This window comes from Ranitomeya imitator, chromosome 10, assembly GCF_032444005.1.
Source record: "Ranitomeya imitator isolate aRanImi1 chromosome 10, aRanImi1.pri, whole genome shotgun sequence".
In the NCBI taxonomy this organism is placed as follows: domain Eukaryota; kingdom Metazoa; phylum Chordata; class Amphibia; order Anura; family Dendrobatidae; genus Ranitomeya; species Ranitomeya imitator.
Genome location: NC_091291.1, coordinates 16783429 through 16805104, shown reverse-complemented (window position 1 = coordinate 16805104; position 21676 = coordinate 16783429). Strand labels below are relative to the sequence as shown.

Below are 21676 nucleotides of genomic sequence, written 5' to 3'. Positions count from 1 at the left end.
AGCTCTGGGGTATAATACAGTATATAACACAGGATCAGTAATGTATGTACACAGTGACTGCACTAGCAGAATAGTGAGTGCAGCTCTGGGGTATAATACAGGATGTAACTCAGGATCAGTAATGTAATGTATGTACACAGTGACTGCACCAGCAGAATAGTGAGTGCAGCTCTGGAGTATAATACAGGATGTAGATCAAGATCAGTAATGTAATGTATCTATATAGTGACTTCACCAGCAGAATAGTGAGTGCAGCTCTGGGGTATAATACAGGATGTAACTCAGGATCCGTAATGTAATGTATGTACACAGTGACTGCACCAGCAGAATAGTGAGTGCGGCTCTGGGGTATAATACAGGATGTAACTTAGGATCAGTAATGTAATGTAATGTATGTACACAGTGACTGCACCAGCAGAATAGTGAGTGCAGCTCTGGAATATAATACAGGATGTAACTCAGGATCAGTAATGTAATGTATGTACACAGTGACTGCACCAGCAGAATAGTGAGTGCAGCTCTGGAGTATAATACAGGATGTAACTCAGGATCAGTAATGTAATGTATGTACACAGTGACTGCACCAGCAGAATAGTGAGTGCAGCTCTGGGGTATAATACAGTATATAACACAGGATCAGTAATGTATGTACACAGTGACTGCACTAGCAGAATAGTGAGTGCAGCTCTGGGGTATAATACAGGATGTAACTCAGGATCAGTAATGTAATGTATGTACACAGTGACTGCACCAGCAGAATAGTGAGTGCAGCTCTGGGGTATAATACAGGATGTAACTTAGGATCAGTAATGTAATGTAATGTATGTACACAGTGACTGCACCAGCAGAATAGTGAGTGCAGCTCTGGAATATAATACAGGATGTAACTCAGGATCAGTAATGTAATGTACACAGTGACTGCACCAGCAGAATAGTGAGTGCAGCTCTGGAATATAATACAGGATGTAACTCAGGATCAGTAATGTATGTACACAGTGACTGCACCAGCAGAATAGTGAGTGCAGCTCTGGGGTATAATACAGGATGTAACTCAGGATCAGTAATGTATGTACACAGTGACTGCACCAGCAGAATAGTGAGTGCAGCTCTGGAGTATAATACAGGATGTATCTCAGGATCAGTAATGTAATGTATGTACACAGTGACTGCTCCAGCAGAATAGTGAGTGCTCCTCTGGAGTATAATACAGGATGTAACTCAGGATCAGTAATGTAATGTAATGTACACAGTGACTGCACCAGCAGAATAGTGAGTGCAGCTTTGGAGTATAATACAGGATGTAACTCAGGATCAGTAATGTAACGTATGTACACAGTGACTGCACCAGCAGAATAGTGAGTGCAGCTCTGGGGTATAATACAGGATGTAACTCAGGATCAGTAATGTAATGTATGTACACATTGACTGCACCAGCAGAATAGTGAGTGCAGCTCTGGAGTATAATACAGGATGTAACTCAGGATCAGTAATGTAATGTATGTACACAGTGACTGCTCCAGCAGAATAGAGAATGCAGCTCTGGAGTATAATAAAGGATGTAACTCAGGATCAGTAATGTAATGTATGTACACAGTGACTGCTCCAGCAGAATAGTGAGTGCAGCTCTGGGGTATAATACAGGATGTAACTCAGGATCAGTAATGTATGTACACAGTGACTGCCCCAGCAGAATAGTGAGTGCAGCTCTGGGGTATAATACAGGATGTAACTCAGGATCAGTTATGTAATGTATGTACACAGTGACTGCACCAGCAGAATAGTGAGTGCAGCTCTGGAGTATAATACAGGATGTAACTCAGGATCAGAAATGTAATGTAATGTATGTACACAGTGACTGCACCAGCAGAATAGTGAGTGCAGCTCTGGGGTATAATACAGGATGTAACTCAGGATCAGTAATGTATGTACACAGTGACTGCACCAGCAGAATAGTGAGTGCAGCTCTGGGGTAATATACAGGATGTAACTCAGGATCAGTAATGTAATGTATGTACACAGTGACTGCACCAGCAGAACAGTGAGTGCAGCTCTGGAGTATAATAGAGGATGTAACTCAGGATCAGTAATGTAATGTATGTACACAGTGACTGCACCAGCAGAATAGTGAGTGCAGCTCTGGAGTATAATACAGGATGTAACTCAGGATCAGTAATGTAATGTAATGTATGTACACAGTGACTGTACCAGCAGAATAGTGAGTGCAGCTTTGGAGTATAATACAGGATGTAACTCAGGATCAGTAATGTAACGTATGTACACAGTGACTGCACCAGCAGAATAGTGAGTGCAGCTCTGGGGTATAATACAGGATGTAACTCAGGATCAGTAAAGTAATGTATGTACACAGTGACTGCACCAGCAGAATAGTGAGTGCAGCTCTGGGGTATAATACATGATGTAACTCCGGATCAGTAATGTAATGTATGTACACAGTGACTGCACCAGCAGAATAGTGAGTGCAGCTCTGGAGTATAATACAGGATGTAACTCAGGATCAGTAATGTATGTACACAGTGACTGCACCAGCAGAATAGTGAGTGCAGCTCTGGGGTATAATACAGGATGTAACTCAGGATCAGTAATGTAATGTATGTACACAGTGAGTGCACCAGCAGAATAGTGAGTGCAGCTCTGGAGTATAATACAGGATGTAACTCAGGATCAGTAATGTAATGTATGTACACAGTGACTGCACCAGCAGAATAGTGAGTGCAGCTCTGGGGTATAATACAGGATGTAACTCAGGATCAGTAATGTAATGTATGTACACAGTGAGTGCACCAGCAGAATAGTGAGTACAGCTCTGGAGTATAATACAGGATGTAACTCAGGATCAGTAATGTAATGTATGTACACAGTGACTGCACCAGCAGAATAGTGAGTGCAGCTCTGGGGTATAATACAGGATGTAACTCAGGATCAGTAATGTAATGTATGTACACAGTGACTGCACCAGCAGAATAGTGAGTGCAGCTCTGGGGTATAATACAGGATGTAACTCAGGATCAGTAATGTAATGTATGTACACAGTGAGTGCACCAGCAGAATAGTGAGTACAGCTCTGGAGTATAATACAGGATGTAACTCAGGATCAGTAATGTAATGTATGTACACAGTGACTGCACCAGCAGAATAGTGAGTGCAGCTCTGGAGTATAATACAGGAGGTAACTCAGGATCAGTAATGTAATGTATGTATACAGTGACTGCACCAGCAGAATAGTGAGTGCAGCTCTGGAGTATAATACAGGATGTAACTCAGGATCAGTAATGTAATGTATGTATACAGTGACTGCACCAGCAGAATAGTGAGTGCAGCTCTGGAGTATAATACAGGATGCAACTCAGGATCAGTAATGTAATGTATGTACACAGTGACTGTACCAGCAGAATAGTGAGTGCAGCTCTGGGGTATAATACAGGATGTAACTCAGGATCAGTAATGTAATGTATGTGCACAGTGACTGCACCAGCAGAATAGTGAGTGCAGCTCTGGAGTATAATAAAGGATGTAACTCAGGATCAGTACAGGATCAGTAATGTATATGTATATTCTTCCTTCTTTTTTCAGTGTTGGTGTTAAAGAGGTTACTTGTACGTAATATCCGTTTAAGTCTGGACGTCGAGTCTTTCGCAAACCTCGACAGCTGGTCTGACAACCCCCAGGATGAAGCTATAGCGCCCCCACCTGCACAAGATGAGAAGGCCGCTAATGGTGATCAGGAAGACGCTGCAGCAGAATCTGACCGGGAGAACAAAGAGCAGGGTAATAATGGGGAGGCTATCGCTTGCATTACCGTCATCAAACTATTACTATTACTATGGGATTATTGAGGGCCTTGACCCCCAGTTAAATTTTTGGGACCAGTTTAAAAGTAGATGTTGCGATGTAAGTCAGTGCATTACCACTGTGACTTTGGTCACTGTTTTGGCTGCAGCCTAACCCTGACCAATGCCCGCTTCCTACAGGTCATGATTTAGGTCCAAGAGATGTTGGGGAGTCTCTAAGTGCTCCGATCATATTGTCCCAAGAACAATCTGAGGAGGTGAGAAGACGGATCCTTCTACTGGAGGAGAGGGTCCAGCAGCTCAAGGTAAGTGTGTGAGACAAGATGATGCTACTTGAGTCTTGTTTTCTGGATCACTTGTGCTGGAGCTTCTTATTTTTCATGTTTATTCTTGGTCTGCTCGTTCCTTAGATGATAGAGGAAGATTATATCCACCTACAGAGGACTGTGGCCAAATTTACTGTAACCCACGGAAGCTTCACATGAAAAAGGTAAGCCTAGTGCTGAACTGAAATCAGTGTAATGTTCATTTTGTCCTGTGGGGGCGCTACATGTCCTTTTTAAATACTATTTTATTATCTGCCATTACTACCTCATGTGGTCGGCATTTCACAGTCTGTCTGCTCTAACTGTAAAGAACCCTTTCCTATTTAGCTTCCGACTAGTATTAAAAGTTCCCTTTGCCCTCGAAAGTATTTTTATGTATTGGACATATCTTTTTTTTTCTGCAGGAAAAAAGGGATTAAGACTGGAGGGGTCTGTTTTTTGTTTTTTTTTTTACTATTTTTGTTACATACTATGCCCCCCCCACATTGGGTACATTAGCCCAAGTTACAGGAGAAATTCAGCCAACTGTGAGCAGCTCCTGCAAACTCATAATCATAGGGTTGGGAGAGGGAAGCACTGACAGTGCTTCCTATAATGCATATCCATTTCTTGTTTAGTGCTTTGTATATAGCGACAAAGAGTTATGGTAATAAACCCTCCCTACTTTCTCTATGGGTAGTTTGCTTGTGTCTGAATGCCAGTTCCCAACTCTCGCAGCTGCATGATCATGTACAAGCAGCATACTTTGCACTGACGTTTGAAAACGTCAGTGCAGAGTAAAGTGTGGACCGCCCAGACATTTTAAGTGTGGACTTTGCTGTGTGAAAGTCACAGAGCTACAGAAAGTAGTAGGTTGGGACAGAAGGCAAGGAGTGTGACTGCAAGATCTGAAAACGTAATCATGGGGACACTTACGTCTTCATCCATGTCATCGAAAATATTAAAAATCTCTTAAGTTCTAGTGAAGGGAGCACTTGTTCCTCTCCCTCCTCCTTTCTCAAACAGATTGCCAGTGAGGAAGCAATTAGCTGACAGTGTGAGTCTCTTGAATGAATGGACTCTACAATGAACACAAGGAAGTAAAGAATTACATATCGTTGTAAAGTGAACCATTCTAATTATCAAGGAGGATGTATTTTGTGCATAAGACAGAGGTATATGGATTGGACAAATGGTTAAGACAGGGAGGGGTCTTTTCAGAGGTACCTGTGTTTACACATAGATAGTGGAGAGCCTTTTATTTTTTACATGCTGAATTTAAATGACACCTGGTTTCCCGAAGAGGAAATGTTATGCATTTCCAATAGACTACTGTCTCTGAAAGCAAATGTTGAATATTGGAGTTGTTTGTTTAGATCCGATGGTGATGGGACATACCTTTTCAGCTTCAGTGCTAATCAGGGAAGAAGATGCATTTTTTTTTCATAACCGTAACATATGCTTATAAGCCCGAACCAATAGTCCTCAGATAACTGACAACAGCCATGTCCTGTTTGGTCTCTGGGTGTCGATACAATCCGGTTGAAAAAAATCATGCGATCATGAGAAGTTAAGTTATCGCATAAGTTGGAAATTTCATAAAATCCTGAAGAGCTGAGGACATCCCATAACCTGGCCCACATGATGTCATCATGAAGAAGGTGTGTGGGTGTAACTCAGGCACTGATAAAAGGTCAAGACACATTATGATCTGTGTTTAATGCTGAGGAAGATGCATACCAGTGTAGGCTTGATCCTGTAACCAGACATTTCAATCGGATTGCTTCCATTCACTAAGCTGAATCATCTCTTTGATTGGCGTAGTAAGTCTTTTGTTAATCCCTTTTATTTTATGTGGTTGCTGTATTATTTTGTCCCCTTTGTTTATAAAAAAAAAAAGTGAAAAAGATTTTGCACATGCCTACTGTTTTTGTGAAATATAAAATTGTATAGTTGTTCCTTTTGTTCTGTAACCCGCACCCCTAAACCATATGCTACCAGAACCAGGCCTCCAGTTAGCTCATATAGACGACTGGTGGTGACAGTGAGTAGGCTGGGGTTATCGTGGCATTCGCAATGACTCTATCGGGGGGTATACACATATAATCCATGCTTTGGAATCGGAGGTGTATATACCATACGCTCACTGTTAGTTTCCCGATAACCGACCTAATATCAGAAACAGCCTGCGGCCTCCTCTGTTGATTGTCGGTCAATCGCGTAATTGTCCGGACGATAGAGAGCAGCAGAGAGCTGTTTGCGCCAAAGATAACAGCGGGTGGATCTGTGATTGGACATCCCTGGGTGCGATCTTTGGCAATCCACATACCTGTGAAAGGATCTCCCTCTTATTTGTAACTGTCTTCTACGTTTGGGGTGGGGGCCAATATCTCACGTGTGTGTGTTATTTTCATTCCTCAGGTCATATTTTCCATCCTCTTGTGGTTAACCGTGCGACAAGCCCTGCCAAGATTGATGGTGACACGACCTCCAGTGGTGCTTCTGCCAGGATAAGGATGATTGCCAGGGTGGGAGTTATGGAGCTTTATGGACTGCTAGTCATAGGACGTGGGTGGGTGGGAGGCCCCTTGTTATTAAAGGGTGATCCAGTTTTAACCCTTTTGAACAACACATACGTGCCTTAACGCTTTTATATCTTTTTTTCAGGGACTGTCGGAGGGCGATTGAAATATATATTGGGTGTTTTTTTTATAAATATATATATATATATATATCAGATTTAGAAATTCTTATTGTAGCTGTACAGTAAAACTTATTTGGTCTGCTTACTAGAAAGACTTTTTTTTTTTTTTGGCGGGGTGGGATTATGGTATTTTTTCCCACATTAATAAAGCTTATATAAAATAATATAAAAAAAAAAGTCAAATTAAAAACAACCCAAAACTCCATGAGGGCTTTTGTTGTAGCATGGATGCCTGGAAATGAATGGGGGGGAAGTAAGTGTGGAGGGATTTAGGATTTATGAGATGAATTGGGAAGATGATGAGATGTGGTACTACTAGCGAGACTTGGCCAGGATTAGACGTGGACTCCAACCTGTGACTCTCCTAGAAATGTCCATCTGGGAGTTGCCATTTTGTAACATTTGGGAAGCCACTGGTTGGAGATGGATCCTTGATGTGGCAGATCAGGAGATTGAAATGGATAGTCATCCCCATTATAAAGTCTCCTACTAGTCCTAGCCATAGAAAAGGTTGGTGCACCAGGAACCAGAAGGACCCTTCTAATCCTGAACAGGATCATAACCGCGATAGTGTTAAAAAAAAAATAAAAAAAATGGTGATAAATGTACGTGAGATAAACAAATGGTCAAAATATGTGTTCTCTCAATTATCATGGTATGAAGCTAAGGAGGACCCATCCCTATGTTATTGCTGCTGTTCTCCCGAGTCTAGCGGTCTTTTTCTTCTGTTCCTACGCCTCTCTGTTCTTGAGATACGTTTCCCCCATCTTCCTCGGTCTTGTTAGCCAAGTAGGCGTGGTCTTCCAAACTGGTTCATGGGTGACTTCTTGAGGTCCACACCCAGGTGGCCAACTAGGCCAGGCTAGATTTATATACAGGTGAGTGAGAGAGGGTCATATTTCCAGAACAAAGAGGAACAGGAAGACGGGAGAAAATTCTGGAGACTATTTACGCCAAGTAGAAAAGTTACAGACATAGGACAAGGGACAGGTCCTCTTTAAGGACAATTCCTCATTCTAATCCAGGCACCTGCTCTATATGAATAGGAATCGTTTATAAATTACTTGCACCTTCTGCTATCTTCATATCAGTGCTTGGGGTGGAAGCCTAACCTTAAAAGAGGTGATATAAAAGGGTTACTTCCAGCTTTATAGATCGATATTGTCGGTTAGAGCTGGTAAAACCAAGCACTTTTGCAATTGACTGCTTGTTAAAATTTCTAACCGTATTTTAGCTATTGATATTTTTCTTTTTGTTTTAGCTCGTTGCCTAGGAGACCGACCACCGCCGCTTTCTAGATTCTAAGCACTGCGCTGAAGCAGGCCAGGATAAGGAGGTAACAGTGGGCTCCAGCAATCCTGGCCAGCTTTGAAATAGTACTTGCAAGCTTTATAGAAAATAACTTGTAAGCATTGAGAGCAGGTTCTGGTGTCTTGCAGCTGTGGTCGGTTTCCAAGGCAACAAGTTGTAAACAAAAGATAATATCTCAGGAACGGCTTGAATTTTTAATAAGCAGTAAGTTGCAAAATTGCATGTATTTGCAAGCACTATTCAGCAATGCACATTTAGAAAACAATCCTTTAAGGAAAGTTCTATTGCTAATTTAAACCAAAAACCTGATAAGAGATGTTGAGATGAAGAATGGCTTTTAGGTGGCCTTTGACCTCTGGGGCAATCCAACACTGAGCTAAACATTGTAGATATTTAGGCCATGCTGGTTTTTAGGGATATTAAGCCCGCCAACTATATGCTATTCAATAAGTCAACATCCCCAGCAACCAATCCAGCTCGGGAAAATTTAGAGAGCGTAAAAGAAGCTAAAGTGTTCTGAAACCAGACTTTTTATATAATATATATAATTTAGTTAGGGTTGTTGTGTTGGGCTGACCATCACACAATCTCAATAAAAAGGTTACATGCTATATTAAAAACGTGGTCAAAATTCTTGAGACCACCAAAGCTGTTGAGCTACAAAATGTCTACCTCTGCTCTAGAGGACCTTTAAAAGGGACCTGTCATCGGTTAAAAAGTGTCTACTTTTTTGTTGTTGTTCCTGCTGCTTCCCTGAGTATTTCAGTTTTTGTTTTATTAAAATACGCCATACGGTTCCAGAGATATGAGCTTTTTTTATTCAGCCATTTTTGGGGTGTGGCACAGTGAGTAATTATGCAAATAAACCCAAGGTCACGCCCCAGAGGATCATGTGAGCCACACCCCTCATAGTAAAGATCCTAAATATCTCTGGAACCGTTTGACGGATTTTTAAAAAAGAAAAAACTGAATGATCAGTGGAGCAACAGGAATTAAATAATAACATAGAACTGGACAACTTTGACCTAATGACAGGTCCTCTTTAGAAACTAAAGAAATACTTTGTATACAGATGTGTAAAGGGCGGGTATTATAAATATATTTTACATATGTTTTTATGTTTTATTCCAATGTGGCTTGATTATTCCGTTTGGGTATTTAAACATCATTCCTATATATATTTATATATATATATATATATTTTGTGAAGCTTTTGGATTTTTGTATTATTTTGGTCAGTTTGTGAAATTAACTCTCTTCTGTTTTGAGATGGAAAGCTAAATTCCATAGGATATTTTCTCGATCTATATAAATGCCAAAGAACTTTTTTTTTTCCTTGAAAAAGTTGTAATTTTCCAAAATGTCACCCCCAAAAAAATAAAGTTGTTTTTTTTCCTTTGACCCTGTGTGTTGTGCGTGATTGATTATTCCAGTCTTAGAATACAACAGTCGAAAATGATTTGTTTCTGTTTTTCTTTATTGCTTTGCTGTGGGATTACTCCGGCTTGTTCATTTTACTCAGATACAAAAAAAGAAAAAAAAAAAAAAAGCATCTGACTTTTTTAAATTTTTTCTGACCCTTATCGTCCCCTCTATAACGTTACCACATACATCTTGACAGAACACTGAATGGGGAGTGGGAATACTTGATGTTCACACATATACACACGTCATAAACTGGACTTTTTACACAGGTGAAGCCGGGGATACTGGTTTTGGCGGATTGGGACTTGGGAGAATTGGATCAAAGTTTTTTATTTTCCCTTTTATTCCATTGGAAACAGACAGCAGCATAGCTTCCCCCCTGTGAGACAAGCGCTCCAACAATGCGATGCTCCCTTGTAAGAGGGAAAGGAGCAGAATTGTGATTACAGCTCTAGATGTGAATGGAGTGTAATATAAGATGTAATTCAATGAAAGAGAGACCTAACAGTTTGGGAAAGTATTTTGAAATGCAAAATTTGCCCAAGCCGCACCCCTTTTGTGGCCCATTTTGCTGTATGGTCCCTTTAAAAAATTTGTTAAAAAATTCTAATATAACAAAGTGTGATCCTTCACCTTGTCATTTATTTTATTCAGATTCTGGAGAGCTCCTTTAAAGACACAAGTTTGGTTTTAAACCTGAAATTTTACACATAGCCACTAGGTGGCACTACTCTACCACATAGAGTAGGTCTAATGAATTTAGTTTTTATGGAAGTATAGGGTTCACCTGTGTCCCAAATATCCAAATTCTGTAGTACTTTAATAGAAAAATAGACACTTAGCAACTTTTCCTTACCACCTTTTTTTCAATGGGGGATTGCTATTTTGGCTTTACCCTGGTGTGAAGGAGGGGGGCTCATCACCCCCTAATGTGTTTAAGCCACATTTGACTCAGTATCTCGATCATCTATGTGATAGTGTTGTTTTTTTCTTTTGGATATATTGTATGACCTGCCGCCGCTACATAGATGATCTTTTTTTTTCTTCGACAGGTCTTTATTGCAGTATATGGTGTTGATACGTAGACGATCTTTTTTTTTTTTAGGTCAATATAGAAATAAGATTTCTCGTCTGTTATGTGAATATTACGCTGTTGTGGCAGCATTGCAGGGGTTTGGCTGCCAGTGTCCATTGCCCTGTGTAGTTTTGGGCCAATGTCCTCCAACCTCCAACCAGAAACTCTCCAGTTCCAAAACTACAACCCCCAGTATTCCTTGACAGCCAATAGAACTTATTAAACAGATCTTGTTAAAATTGCATCATCATCAATGGGTTATTTCTTATAGATTCTCCATATTTGTGGCTTTCAGGATGAAATTGGTGATGCACTGCACATTTTGCCCCCTTATATATCTGTATAATTATATATATCTATATATATATTGTACATTTTGATAGTTCTGTATAACCGTAAAGTCTAGCTGAGGGGAGCAGCTGATTTTTCTTGAGAAGTTTTTGTGGTCACTGTTTTTGGTGGTTCGACTTCTGTTCGGCTCCTTCTGATGGAAGATCCTGGGCATGGTGGACTATAGCCACAGCCGTCCGCCTCAGAGCTGCAGTCGCTCACATCTGTTATTTCCAGGTCGGAGTCAGATTCTGGCTCTGGTTTCCCTTCTGGCTGCTCGACTCTGTCTCTTCTCACCGCCCCTGTGCTGCCTAATTCTCCGCTCACTCTCAGGGGCATTGGGTGAGAATTAAGGGTTGCACACAACCTTTGTGGTATCCCTGGTAAGAGGCTAGTAGACCTGTCCAGTGACTCCCCTGGGAGCAGGGAGACAGGAGGGGCAAGCTGGGAGAGTGAACTTGGATAAAACTGTGGTGGGTACAGGGAGGTGGGCAACTTTGAGCCGGTTAGAGGAAAAGTGCCGGAAAGGTATGGGTTAAACCCCCAGGTGTAATCAGGAAATGGGGTGTTTCGGTTGTAAGGGGGAAGCATTGCCGGAGGTTTGGTGTAAGCAGAACCTGTAAAGAAATAATATAGATTAGTGGTAACATAGTTTAAATAAAGTTCTGCCTCCACCACTAGGGGGAGCTTTAGAGCTTATTGCATAGTTAATACATTGAAATCAATACTAAATGGCACCAGTAACCTGATTTTACCCTGAACTGTTGGAGGCCTACTGTTACTAAAGAAAGAGGCTCTTGGGGTTAAAAATCTGGAACCTGTCCCCTTTTTTACTAAATGTAAGTACGGTATGTTACAAATTGACCTCTGCAATTGTGGACTCTGCTGACCAACCGCAGATGAGTGGTTTGTGCTTGGTGGGCTTAGCTTATATATTCCTGTTACAAGATCGACTCTACATTTCCCTGATTTTGTATTTTGGGATTCTGTCCAGGGTTGGATTGGCCTGATGGGCCCTTCGCTGCGGGATGGAGAAGAAGGCCAACCAAAAAAAAAGTCTGTGGTTTGTGTGCGTGTGGGCCCTTTAAAAGCACAGGCAGAGTATGTGCAGGGGCGCGTGCACGCCGTGTTAGGTACATGAACTGCTGTGGTGTATGTCCCGTTCAATATGGAAGAGTGTCGTCCCCAGTGTATGATGTCAATGTCATGTGGTGCATGTGACGGGCGCACACATTCACTGGCGGCCATGTTACTATGAGTGCACCAGACATGCAGAGGAGGAGGCCGCCACATGGTGCTGGAATGTAAGAGTGATTGTTTTCACCTGCATGTTTCTGACCTTAATGGGAACCTGTCACCTGAATTTGGCGGGACAGGTTTGCGGTCATATGGGCGGGGTTTTCGGGTCCTTGATTCACCCTTTCCTTACCCGATGGCTGCATGCTGGCCGCAATATTGGGTTGAAGTTCATGCTGTGTCCTCCGAAGTACACGCCTGCGCAAGGCAATTTTGCCTTGCGCAGGCATGTACTTCGGAGGACACAGCATGAACTTCAACCCAATATTGCGGCCAGCATGCAGCCAGCGAGTAAGGAAAGGGTAAATCAAACACCCGAAAACCCCGCCCATATGACCGCAAACCTGTCCCGCCAAAATCAGGTGACAGGTTCCCTTTAATTCCTTGATGCTAAGATCCATTTGGCTTTGACTATTTCCTGTTTGCATTTTCCCTAATTGTCCCCTTTTGTGTGTGATTAGTCTTCCTGCTGGGCCGCCCTGCTGATGACACCTGCCCTGCATGTCCTGTACCCTTAGTGTGCTATAAATGAAGTCTTCTAGGTCTGCCTCGTAAGTGTGTCTTTTAAGTATGCTGCAGAAATAATACCAGAAATAGAACCAGAATGGAACACAAAGTAAGACTTAGAAATATTACTCACTTTGGCTCAGTTCTGTAACTTTAAGAAAAACATAACACTATAATGACAGACGCCCTAACAATTCGGCCTCCATTACTCCAAATCGCCAACACCCACCTGTTCTCCCTCTCTCGGCCTCTCCTCACTGCTGGATAAATATCTCCCAATCATGGACCCACACAACTCACACCTACTATTACTACCCCCTCCTATCACACCCAATATAAAAAACAAAAATCAGACACAATTCAAATCCGTGCACCTAACGCCCACCACCCTGCTCCCTCTCTCTGGAGCACTATGGAATGTCCAATCCATCTGCAAGAAACTCCACGTGATTCACAACCTCGTTACCTATCAAAATGTTTTCCTTCCTAGGCCTCACAGAAACCTGGCTGACACACTCAGACACCGCCTCCCCTGCTGCACTGTGTTATGTTGGCCTACACTTCACAAACACTCATCGCCCCAGCAACAGACATGGTGAAGAGGAGTGGGTCTTCTCCTTTCCACTAACTACACCTTCAACCCAATCCCACTTCTACCCTGCCTTATCCTCTTTTCTTTTGAAGTCCACGCTGTCCGCATCTACTCTCCCTCCAACCTCCAAATGGCCGTCATACCCCGACCTCTGGGCCCGGCCACTGCCTTTATGGATCAATTGTTCACTTTCTCTCTGTTGACATTCCCACCATCCTCATGGGTGACTTCAACATCACCATTGACAACCGCCAGTCAGCAGCCTCAAAACCCCTGTCCCTTACTTCATTTTTTGGACTTGCTCAGTGGGTCCTCCTCAGCCACCCTCAAAGACGGACATACACTAGACCTGGTCTTCACCCGTCTCTGCTCTCTATCTAACTTCACCACCTCCCCTCTCTCTCTATCCGACCACCATCTGCTCACTTTCTCATCCCTGTCCTCCACACTTATCACCCATGTCCAGCAACATGCGTACCCCCGCAGAAATCTTGCACACCTAGACATCCACACATTCTGACTCTACCCTACCGCTGTCCTCCATAGCTTCACTCCACGACACAGACACTGCCACTGCTTTCTACAATGCCACTCTGGCATCAGCCATCTACTCAGTTGCCCCTGTCATGCATAGCAGAGTGCAACAAATCAATAGTCAACCCTGGCACAATAACATCACTAAAAAAACATCACCAACTATCCAGAATTGCAGAACGGCGTTGAAGAAAACTCACAAGATGATTTCACTGCACTCAAACAAGCAACACTCGCATTCAAATCTGCTCTCACCTCTGCTAAACAGGTCTACTTCACAACCCTCGTATCTTCCCTATCCTACAACCCCAAACAGTTAGGGTACCGTCACACAGTGGCATTTGGATCGCTACGACGGCACGATCCGTGACGCTCCAGCATCGTAACAATATCGATCCAGCGTCGTAGACGGCTGTCACACTTTGCAATGTACAACGCTGGAGCGATAATTTCATGACGTATGTGCGATGTAGAAGCCGTTGGTTACTATGCGCACATCGTATACAATATCGTGCACACCTTTGTTACACCATGCGATCATGCCGCCACAGCGGGACACTAGACGACAAAAGAAAGTTTCAAACGATCTGCTACGACGTACGATTCTCAGCGGGGTCCCTGATCGCAGGAGCGTGTCAGACACAGCGAGATCGCTGGAACGTCACGGATATATCGCTCGAACGTCACGAATCGTGCCGTCGTAGCGATCAAAATGCCACTGTGTGACGGTACTCTTAGTCAAAACCTTTAGCTCCCTCCTCTGCCCACCACTGCCCCCTGCAACTTCCCTAATCTCTGCCAAGGACTTTGCCACGCACTTCAAAAATAAGATAGACCAAGCAAGGTAAGTCTTTGTTGTCCAACCACCACAACCCCTTTGTATACTAGACCAATGCCCTAACCCCATAACTTCCTTCTCCAAAATCACTGAAGGACAGCTTGCTCATCTTCTCACCACTGCCCCCTGCAACTTCCCTAATCTCTGCCAAGGACTTTGCCACGCACTTCAAAAATAAGATAGACCAAGCAAGGTAAGTCTTTGTTGTCCAACCACCACAACCCCTTTGTATACTAGACCAATGCCCTAACCCCATAACTTCCTTCTCCAAAATCACTGAAGGACAGCTTGCTCATCTTCTCTCCAAATCACACCTCACCACTTGTGCGCTTGACCCCACCTCCTCCCCAACCTCACCACTACACTAATCCCATCATCTCTTCAACCTATCACTAACTTCTGGTACCTTCCCCTTTGCTTTCAAACATGCCACAATCACACCTATCCTCAAAAAGCCTTCCCTTGACCTGAGCACTCTGTCCAGCTATCTCCCATTTGCTTCAAAACTCCTTGAGCAGCACGTCCACGCTGAACTTTCCTCTCACCTTGCATCTAACTCTTCGACAACCTACAATCTGGCTTTCGTCCCCACCATTCCACTGAGACTGCCCTACCAAACTTATGAACAACTTACAGCCAAAGTTAACAGACAATTTTCTATACTCCTCCTTCTAGATCTGTCCTCTGCCTTAGACACAGTTGACCACTGCGTCCTACTACAGAACCAAAAAATTGACACCAAGAACCCACCACATTTATAAAGCGGTTGTCCATGGAGATTGACAAGCTAGCGCACTTCACAGGATAATGCAACCAAGAAAGAAACAAAAATTCTTAGTGAAAAAAACTTTATCTAGAAGGAGTGTGAAGGACTACAAGGGAAACAAACAAATTGGTACAAAGGTTACCTCTGGTCCTCTGGTGGGTGCCGGTGCTTGCCCCTACGCACGTTTTGGCTATCGCCTTCTTCTGGTTGAACTTCTTCAAAGTTTTTTTCACTAAGATTTTTTGTCTGTTTCTTGGATCTGGTGAAGTGTGCTAGCTTATCAATCTCCACGGACAACCTCTTTATAACATGGTGGGTTCCTGGTGTCAATTTTTTGGTTTCACACTTTGTAATAACCGTGTCTGTCTTTTTGGTCCTTTTCTTGTCAATAAAACTGTCATTTTTATTATGATTGGTTCCTGTGTACGTTTTTTTTTACCATATTGTACTGAACCCTAGATATGTCCATTGTTGTTTGGCACTTTATCATTGTTTCTTACCTATTGTATTTGATGCCCTAATTATTGACCCAACTCCCCCATATAGGAGAAGTGATGACGTACTGATTGGTGGGGGTCTGACTGCTTGGACCCATTCGGCAAAATGTTGAACTTTTTATCCCCATTAGACTGGGGTGGCATGTCCGACTTGACCACTGATCCATTCATTCCCTCCGTGGCTGCACTTATTTTTTTTTTCTGGAAGCTCCAAAGAAAATGAATGGAGCTGCGGCCAGAAATCCCACCTGCCGCTCCATTTTAAAATGGGGATAAGTGTCCTATCAGCAATAAAACTTCCCCATTCTTCCGATCGGTGCAGTTTCTAATGGTCGGACCTAAGCGATCACCTATCCTGTGGAGCCCATGGATCGGGGATAACTTGTTTTAACCATAGAACCTTTAATGTAAACTATCGTAATTGTACATCCCAGTTATGGGGGCGCACAGTAGATGTGCAGGAGCCGCCGGTGTTTTACAGCCTCCGCTCCACTATAATGGGCATAACGACTGACAGATATTTGCATATAGCTGTAGGGTGGGCCCCTAGAGTCCATTCCCCTGGTGGGTCACTGATTTAGGAACGCCACCAAAAATATCAAAAAAGATTACAGCCCTGTGATGCGTTTTGTGGACTTAATCTGTCAGCAGGTTTTGGCTATTTAATCACTGAGAACAATATAATGTAGGGGCAGAGAGCCCAATTTCAGGGATGTGTCACTTACTAGACTTTGTGATGTAGTTTCAATACAATCACTGTTTTATCAGCAGGAGATTATCACTGACTGACTAGGTCTCATGTGCAAGACAGTCTAGCTAATCTGTGTAACCACGCCCCCACCACTGATTGGCAGCTTGCTCACAGTGTACACAGGAAGCTGCCAATCAGTGATGTGGGCGGGGATATACACAGCTCAGCATTCATAGCACGGCTACATCTAAAGCAGAGAAAACAGGGATTTTATCTAAACGGCACCAAGCAACCCACTGGAATCAGGGTTTCCGCCCATACATCAGCTTAGGTAGCAAAAAACTGATGACAGATCCCCTTTTATTTACGCAGCCTGTATCAGTGTTCTTTTCTAGGACCACCAGTATCTGTTGGGAGGGCATCACCAGCAACCTTACCTGAGCCCAGGAAAGGAAAAGCGGCTTCAAGACGAAGCTTCTCGGTCTCGGGAGTAGAAAGAGGGCGATCCAATAATGGAGGCCGACCAGTGGGCGAGAAGAGAGACTGCAAAGCCTGGAAATGAAGAGGCACCGATCAATATTCATGCACGACCATGCGAGGAAGCAAACCTGAGAGATTCACACCTCCTTCTGGTGGGACTTAAAGGGGTTCTCCAGTATGTAAAGAGCATTGATTGAGCACTAGACCTGACTAATGTCATGGTACCTCGGGAGTGAAGGGGTCGTGTGAATGGGCCCCAGGGAAGGGGTTCTGCCCCAGGAGGAGGGACGAGTTGGCCATGTCCAGTAGAGGGTAGTTGACGAGCACAACTTTACTGAAGTTGAACTTGTAGGTGAACCTCTTGCCCTTGGTCTTGTGTAGAATTCTCTTGTTGTAATAATATCTGGAAGAAAAGGGGTTAAAGCATTATTAAAGGCAATATTAGGGGTGCTTTGCTTTTGTGGACCTTTTCTACCTACACATCATGTAACCCTAAAAGTCTAGATTACTCCAGACTACAGTGTCTACAACATTCCTGACTGTGGTTTGCTTCAAAAAACACCATAAAAAGATTACAATGGCCCCCCATTTTCAATAGCATTCTTCCAGCATTATAGGAGCAGGGACTTCCTTTCTCTCATTTTCAAGCATGCTTTCTTTCTGACAACGACCCTTGGCTTGTCTGCTCCAAACTCAAAATCGGCCTCTTTACAGTAAGACAGGAGAGCAGGAGCAAAAAGAAAGCTCCCATCCGTCAAAAAAGTCACATGACACGCTTTAAACTTTCACAAAAATATCTGGCGTATATAAAAAAATAAATCTGGCACAAAATTTAGCAACTTCTTAAAATGTTGCAGTTGATGAATTCACCCAACTTTTGTAAACGCCCAAAAAGAGGAACAAATGAAACAAAAAAAAAAATTAGACAAAAAAAAAAAGGTGCTAATGCAATAATAAATCGGGTCTTTATTTGTTGGCATTTTGGAGGGTGATACACCTTAATCTATTATGTCAATCATTAATCATCAATTATTACATAAAAGGGATTCTCCACTTAAGAAAATTCATATTCCTTTTTATAGTAATTGACTTCCTACTGCAGGGGGGAATCGAGGCACAATTTAGCATCCCTATAGCTCCCCCACAGGGAAAAAAAGGTATTACAGTATGTCCATTGGATGTCTGTGTAATGAAGGACAGTACAGGTCCTCCAACGCACGAGGGGCTCTTTTTATTCATCTCCTTCCACTCCAGTCAAGAGATGAGGGTCCTAAAGAGATTTAAAGGGTGTATGAATACAAAATTTCGAAACTAGACAATCCCTTTAATAATTTGCATGTTCTATTAAAACTAATGTAAATATTGATAGAATCTATTACATTAAATACATTGGATCCCACTGTCTGGATTTCCCGCATCTGTAGTTATATTGTGACCCTTCTGCAAAAATTAAAAATGGAGCAGATTTCATTAGGACGGAAGGGATCTCGGTGGTTGCATATCACGTATGCATTAAAGAAAATAAGATGCATGGTATCGGCACGTCCCGCCGCACCCCTCCTCTCCAGAGAGACTTCGCTGCCTTCACAGGGCAAACGTATCACCCACGTGTTAGGCCAGGGAAGATTTTTTTAAATTAAATGTCAAAAGTGATTTTTCGGCAAAGGGATGAGGATCCTCCTCTTCGCTTCCCCCCGCAGGGCCCTCGGGAACCATCTGGGCTCCAGCCATATATGAGCCATCTGATATCGCAGGGAGCGCTGCGGATACTCTGTACATGGCTGATCTCGCTTTTACCTTCCCGTTTCAGATTTAAATTTGTCATTTAATATGAATTTATAGATATTTTTGGACAAATAATAATAATTTTCTCTGCCAGGTTAGTGCATACCTTAGAAATAGTGCTAGTCCTTAAGTCCTGCCTAAGGTATGCACTAACCTGGCAGAGAAAATTATTATTTGTACAAAAATAACTCAGGCGGGACTTAAGGACTAACACTATTTCTGAGTTATTTTTGTACAAATAATAGTTTTCTCTGCCAGGTTAGTGCATACCTTAGAAATACAGTAGTGTTAGTCCTTAAGTCCTGCCCGAGTTATTTTTGTACAAATAATAATAATTTTCTCTGCCAGGTTAATGCATAACTTAGGCAGGACTTAAGGACTAACACTATTTCTAAGTTATGCATTAACCTGGCAGAGAAAATTATTATTATTTGTACAAAAATAACTCAGGCAGGACTTAAGGACTAACACTATTTCTGAGTTATTTTTGTACAAATAATAGTTTTCTCTGCCAGGTTAGTGCATACCTTAGAAATACAGTAGTGTTAGTCCTTAAGTCCTGCCCGAGTTATTTTTGTACAAATAATAATAATTTTCTCTGCCAGGTTAATGCATAACTTAGGCAGGACTTAAGGACTAACACTATTTCTAAGTTATGCATTAACCTGGCAGAGAAAATTATTATTATTTGTACAAAAATAACTCAGGCAGGACTTAAGGACTAACACTACTGTATTTCTAAGGTATGCACTAACCAGGCAGAAAAAAATATTATTTGTACAAAAATAACTCAGAAATAGTGTTAGTCTTTAAGTCCTGCCTGAGTTATTTTTGTGCAAATAATAATTTTATCTGCCAGGTTAAGTGCATATCTTAGGCAGGACTTAAGGACTAACACTATTTCTGAGTTATTTTTGTACAAATAATAATAATTTTCTCTGCCAGGTTAATGCATAACTTAGGCAGGACTTAAGGACTAACACTATTTCTAAGTTATGCATTAACCTGGCAGAGAAAATTATTATTATTTGTACAAAAATAACTCAGGCAGGACTTAAGGACTAACACTACTGTATTTCTAAGGTATGCACTAACCAGGCAGAAAAAATTATTATTTGTACAAAAATAACTCAGAAATAGTGTTAGTCTTTAAGTCCTGCCTGAGTTATTTTTGTACAAATAATAATTTTATCTGCCAGGTTAAGTGCATACCTTAGGCAGGACTTAAGGACTAACACTATTTCAGAGTTATTTTTGTACAAATAATAATAATTTTCTCTGCCAGGTTAATGCATAACTTAGGCAGGACTTAAGGACTAACTATTTCTGGCTGTTCTATGATTTGTAGTTTGCATTTTCCACAAATTTTCCCCCTTACATCTTAGTTGTCTCAGAGCTGGTGGATGGTGATTAGATGCTCTGATGCTTTACGTATACCGCACACCCCGACGTGAAGGATTCAACCTCTCTCGTATCTGTGTAACACGCAGATCCTGGTTAGAGGATGCACATTCAGCTGAAGTGTATTGTGGCGCAGAGACCCACTGGCTCCCTGCACCACAATACATGCAAACGGCCAAACAGAAGGCAGCAGTTGATATCGGCGTGCCCGTCATAAGCGGCAGATGATAGTGACATCGCTCGCCACTCATGCCTGGCACTCCAAAGTCGGCTGCAAGTTTTAGAGGACGACGCTGAGAGGAGGAAGGTAAGAAGAATTGTCTTTTTGTGTGTTTCTTTTTAATGTGTATGAAAAGAATGGCAGAAAGGACATTATGCCAGGAAGGGGCCCAGAATGGGGGATATTATACAAGGAAGGAGCTCAGGATAGGGGACATTGAACAAAGAAGGCGCCCAGAAAGGGTAGCTTATACAAAGAAGGTGCCCAGGATGAGGGACATTATACGAAGAAGGCGCTCAGGATGGGGGACATTATACAAAGAAGGGGCCCAGAAAAGGGAACATTATACAAAGAAGGGGCCCAGAAAAGGGGACATTATACAAGAAAAGGACCCAGGATGAGGGGAAATTATATCAGGAAGAGGCCCACGATGGGGACATTATACAAGGAAGGGCTCCAGAATGGGGGACATTATACAAGGAAAGGGCCCAGGATGGGGGGATTACACCAGGAAGGTGCCCAGGCTGGCGGACATTATACAAGGAAGGGGCCCAGGATGAGGTCATTATACAAGGAAGTGGGTCAATATACTAGGAAGGGGGTCAGGATGGAGAACATTACACCAGGAAGGGCCCCTGGATAGGTGTCAATATGCCAGGAAGGGCCAACGATGGGGAACATTGTTACAGGAAGGGGCCAGGATGTAAGACATGATTACTGGAAGGGGCTCAGGATGAGGAACATTACAACAGGATGGGGGACATTATACCAGAAAGGGGTCCAGGGTGAGTGACACAATTACAGGATAAGGGCCAGGACAGGGCACATTATTTCAGAAAGGGGCCAGGATGGGGGACATTACCACACACAGAACACAGTACGATGGATATTTTTACAGGAAGGAGTCAAGATGGGGGCCATCATTACAAGAAGGGTTGAGACTTATGTTTTTATAGGATCTAGAACACTACAAATGTCAATACAGCTGACCAGCATAGAGAATAGGGCCCAGGTCCAAATTTTGCACTGGGACCCATCAGACTCTAGTTATGGCACTGGTAGAACCAGGTCAGCAGCAGCATTGAGGAAATTATTCAGCAGTGCTGATCA

At 42.6% G+C, this 21676-nt stretch overlaps 2 protein-coding genes across 8 annotated transcripts in view; one reads left to right on the top strand and one right to left on the bottom strand.

The window, feature by feature from the left end:
- Positions 1–9530, top strand: part of ARHGEF1 (Rho guanine nucleotide exchange factor 1) — an 83058-nt gene extending 73528 nt beyond the window's left edge. For all 6 annotated transcript variants that reach the window (XM_069740909.1, XM_069740907.1, XM_069740908.1 and 3 more), the window contains 4 exons: positions 3592–3786; positions 3990–4114; positions 4220–4299; positions 6536–9530. In XM_069740909.1, the coding sequence (XP_069597010.1) occupies positions 3592–3786; positions 3990–4114; positions 4220–4294 (395 nt within the window). In that variant the 3' untranslated portion in view covers positions 4295–4299; positions 6536–9530. The remainder of the gene's footprint in view (positions 1–3591; positions 3787–3989; positions 4115–4219; positions 4300–6535) is intronic.
- Positions 9531–9588: 58 nt separating this feature from the next.
- The window catches only part of ERFL (ETS repressor factor like), a 92260-nt gene continuing 80172 nt past the window's right edge, over positions 9589–21676 (bottom strand). The window contains exons 3-5 of one of the 2 annotated variants that reach the window (XM_069740904.1): positions 17386–17563; positions 17118–17232; positions 9589–11576 (exon numbers count right to left, since the gene is read on the bottom strand). In XM_069740904.1, the coding sequence (XP_069597005.1) occupies positions 11032–11576; positions 17118–17232; positions 17386–17563 (838 nt within the window). In that variant the 3' untranslated portion in view covers positions 9589–11031. The remainder of the gene's footprint in view (positions 11577–17117; positions 17233–17385; positions 17564–21676) is intronic. The other variant, XM_069740903.1, reaches the window with a different exon arrangement.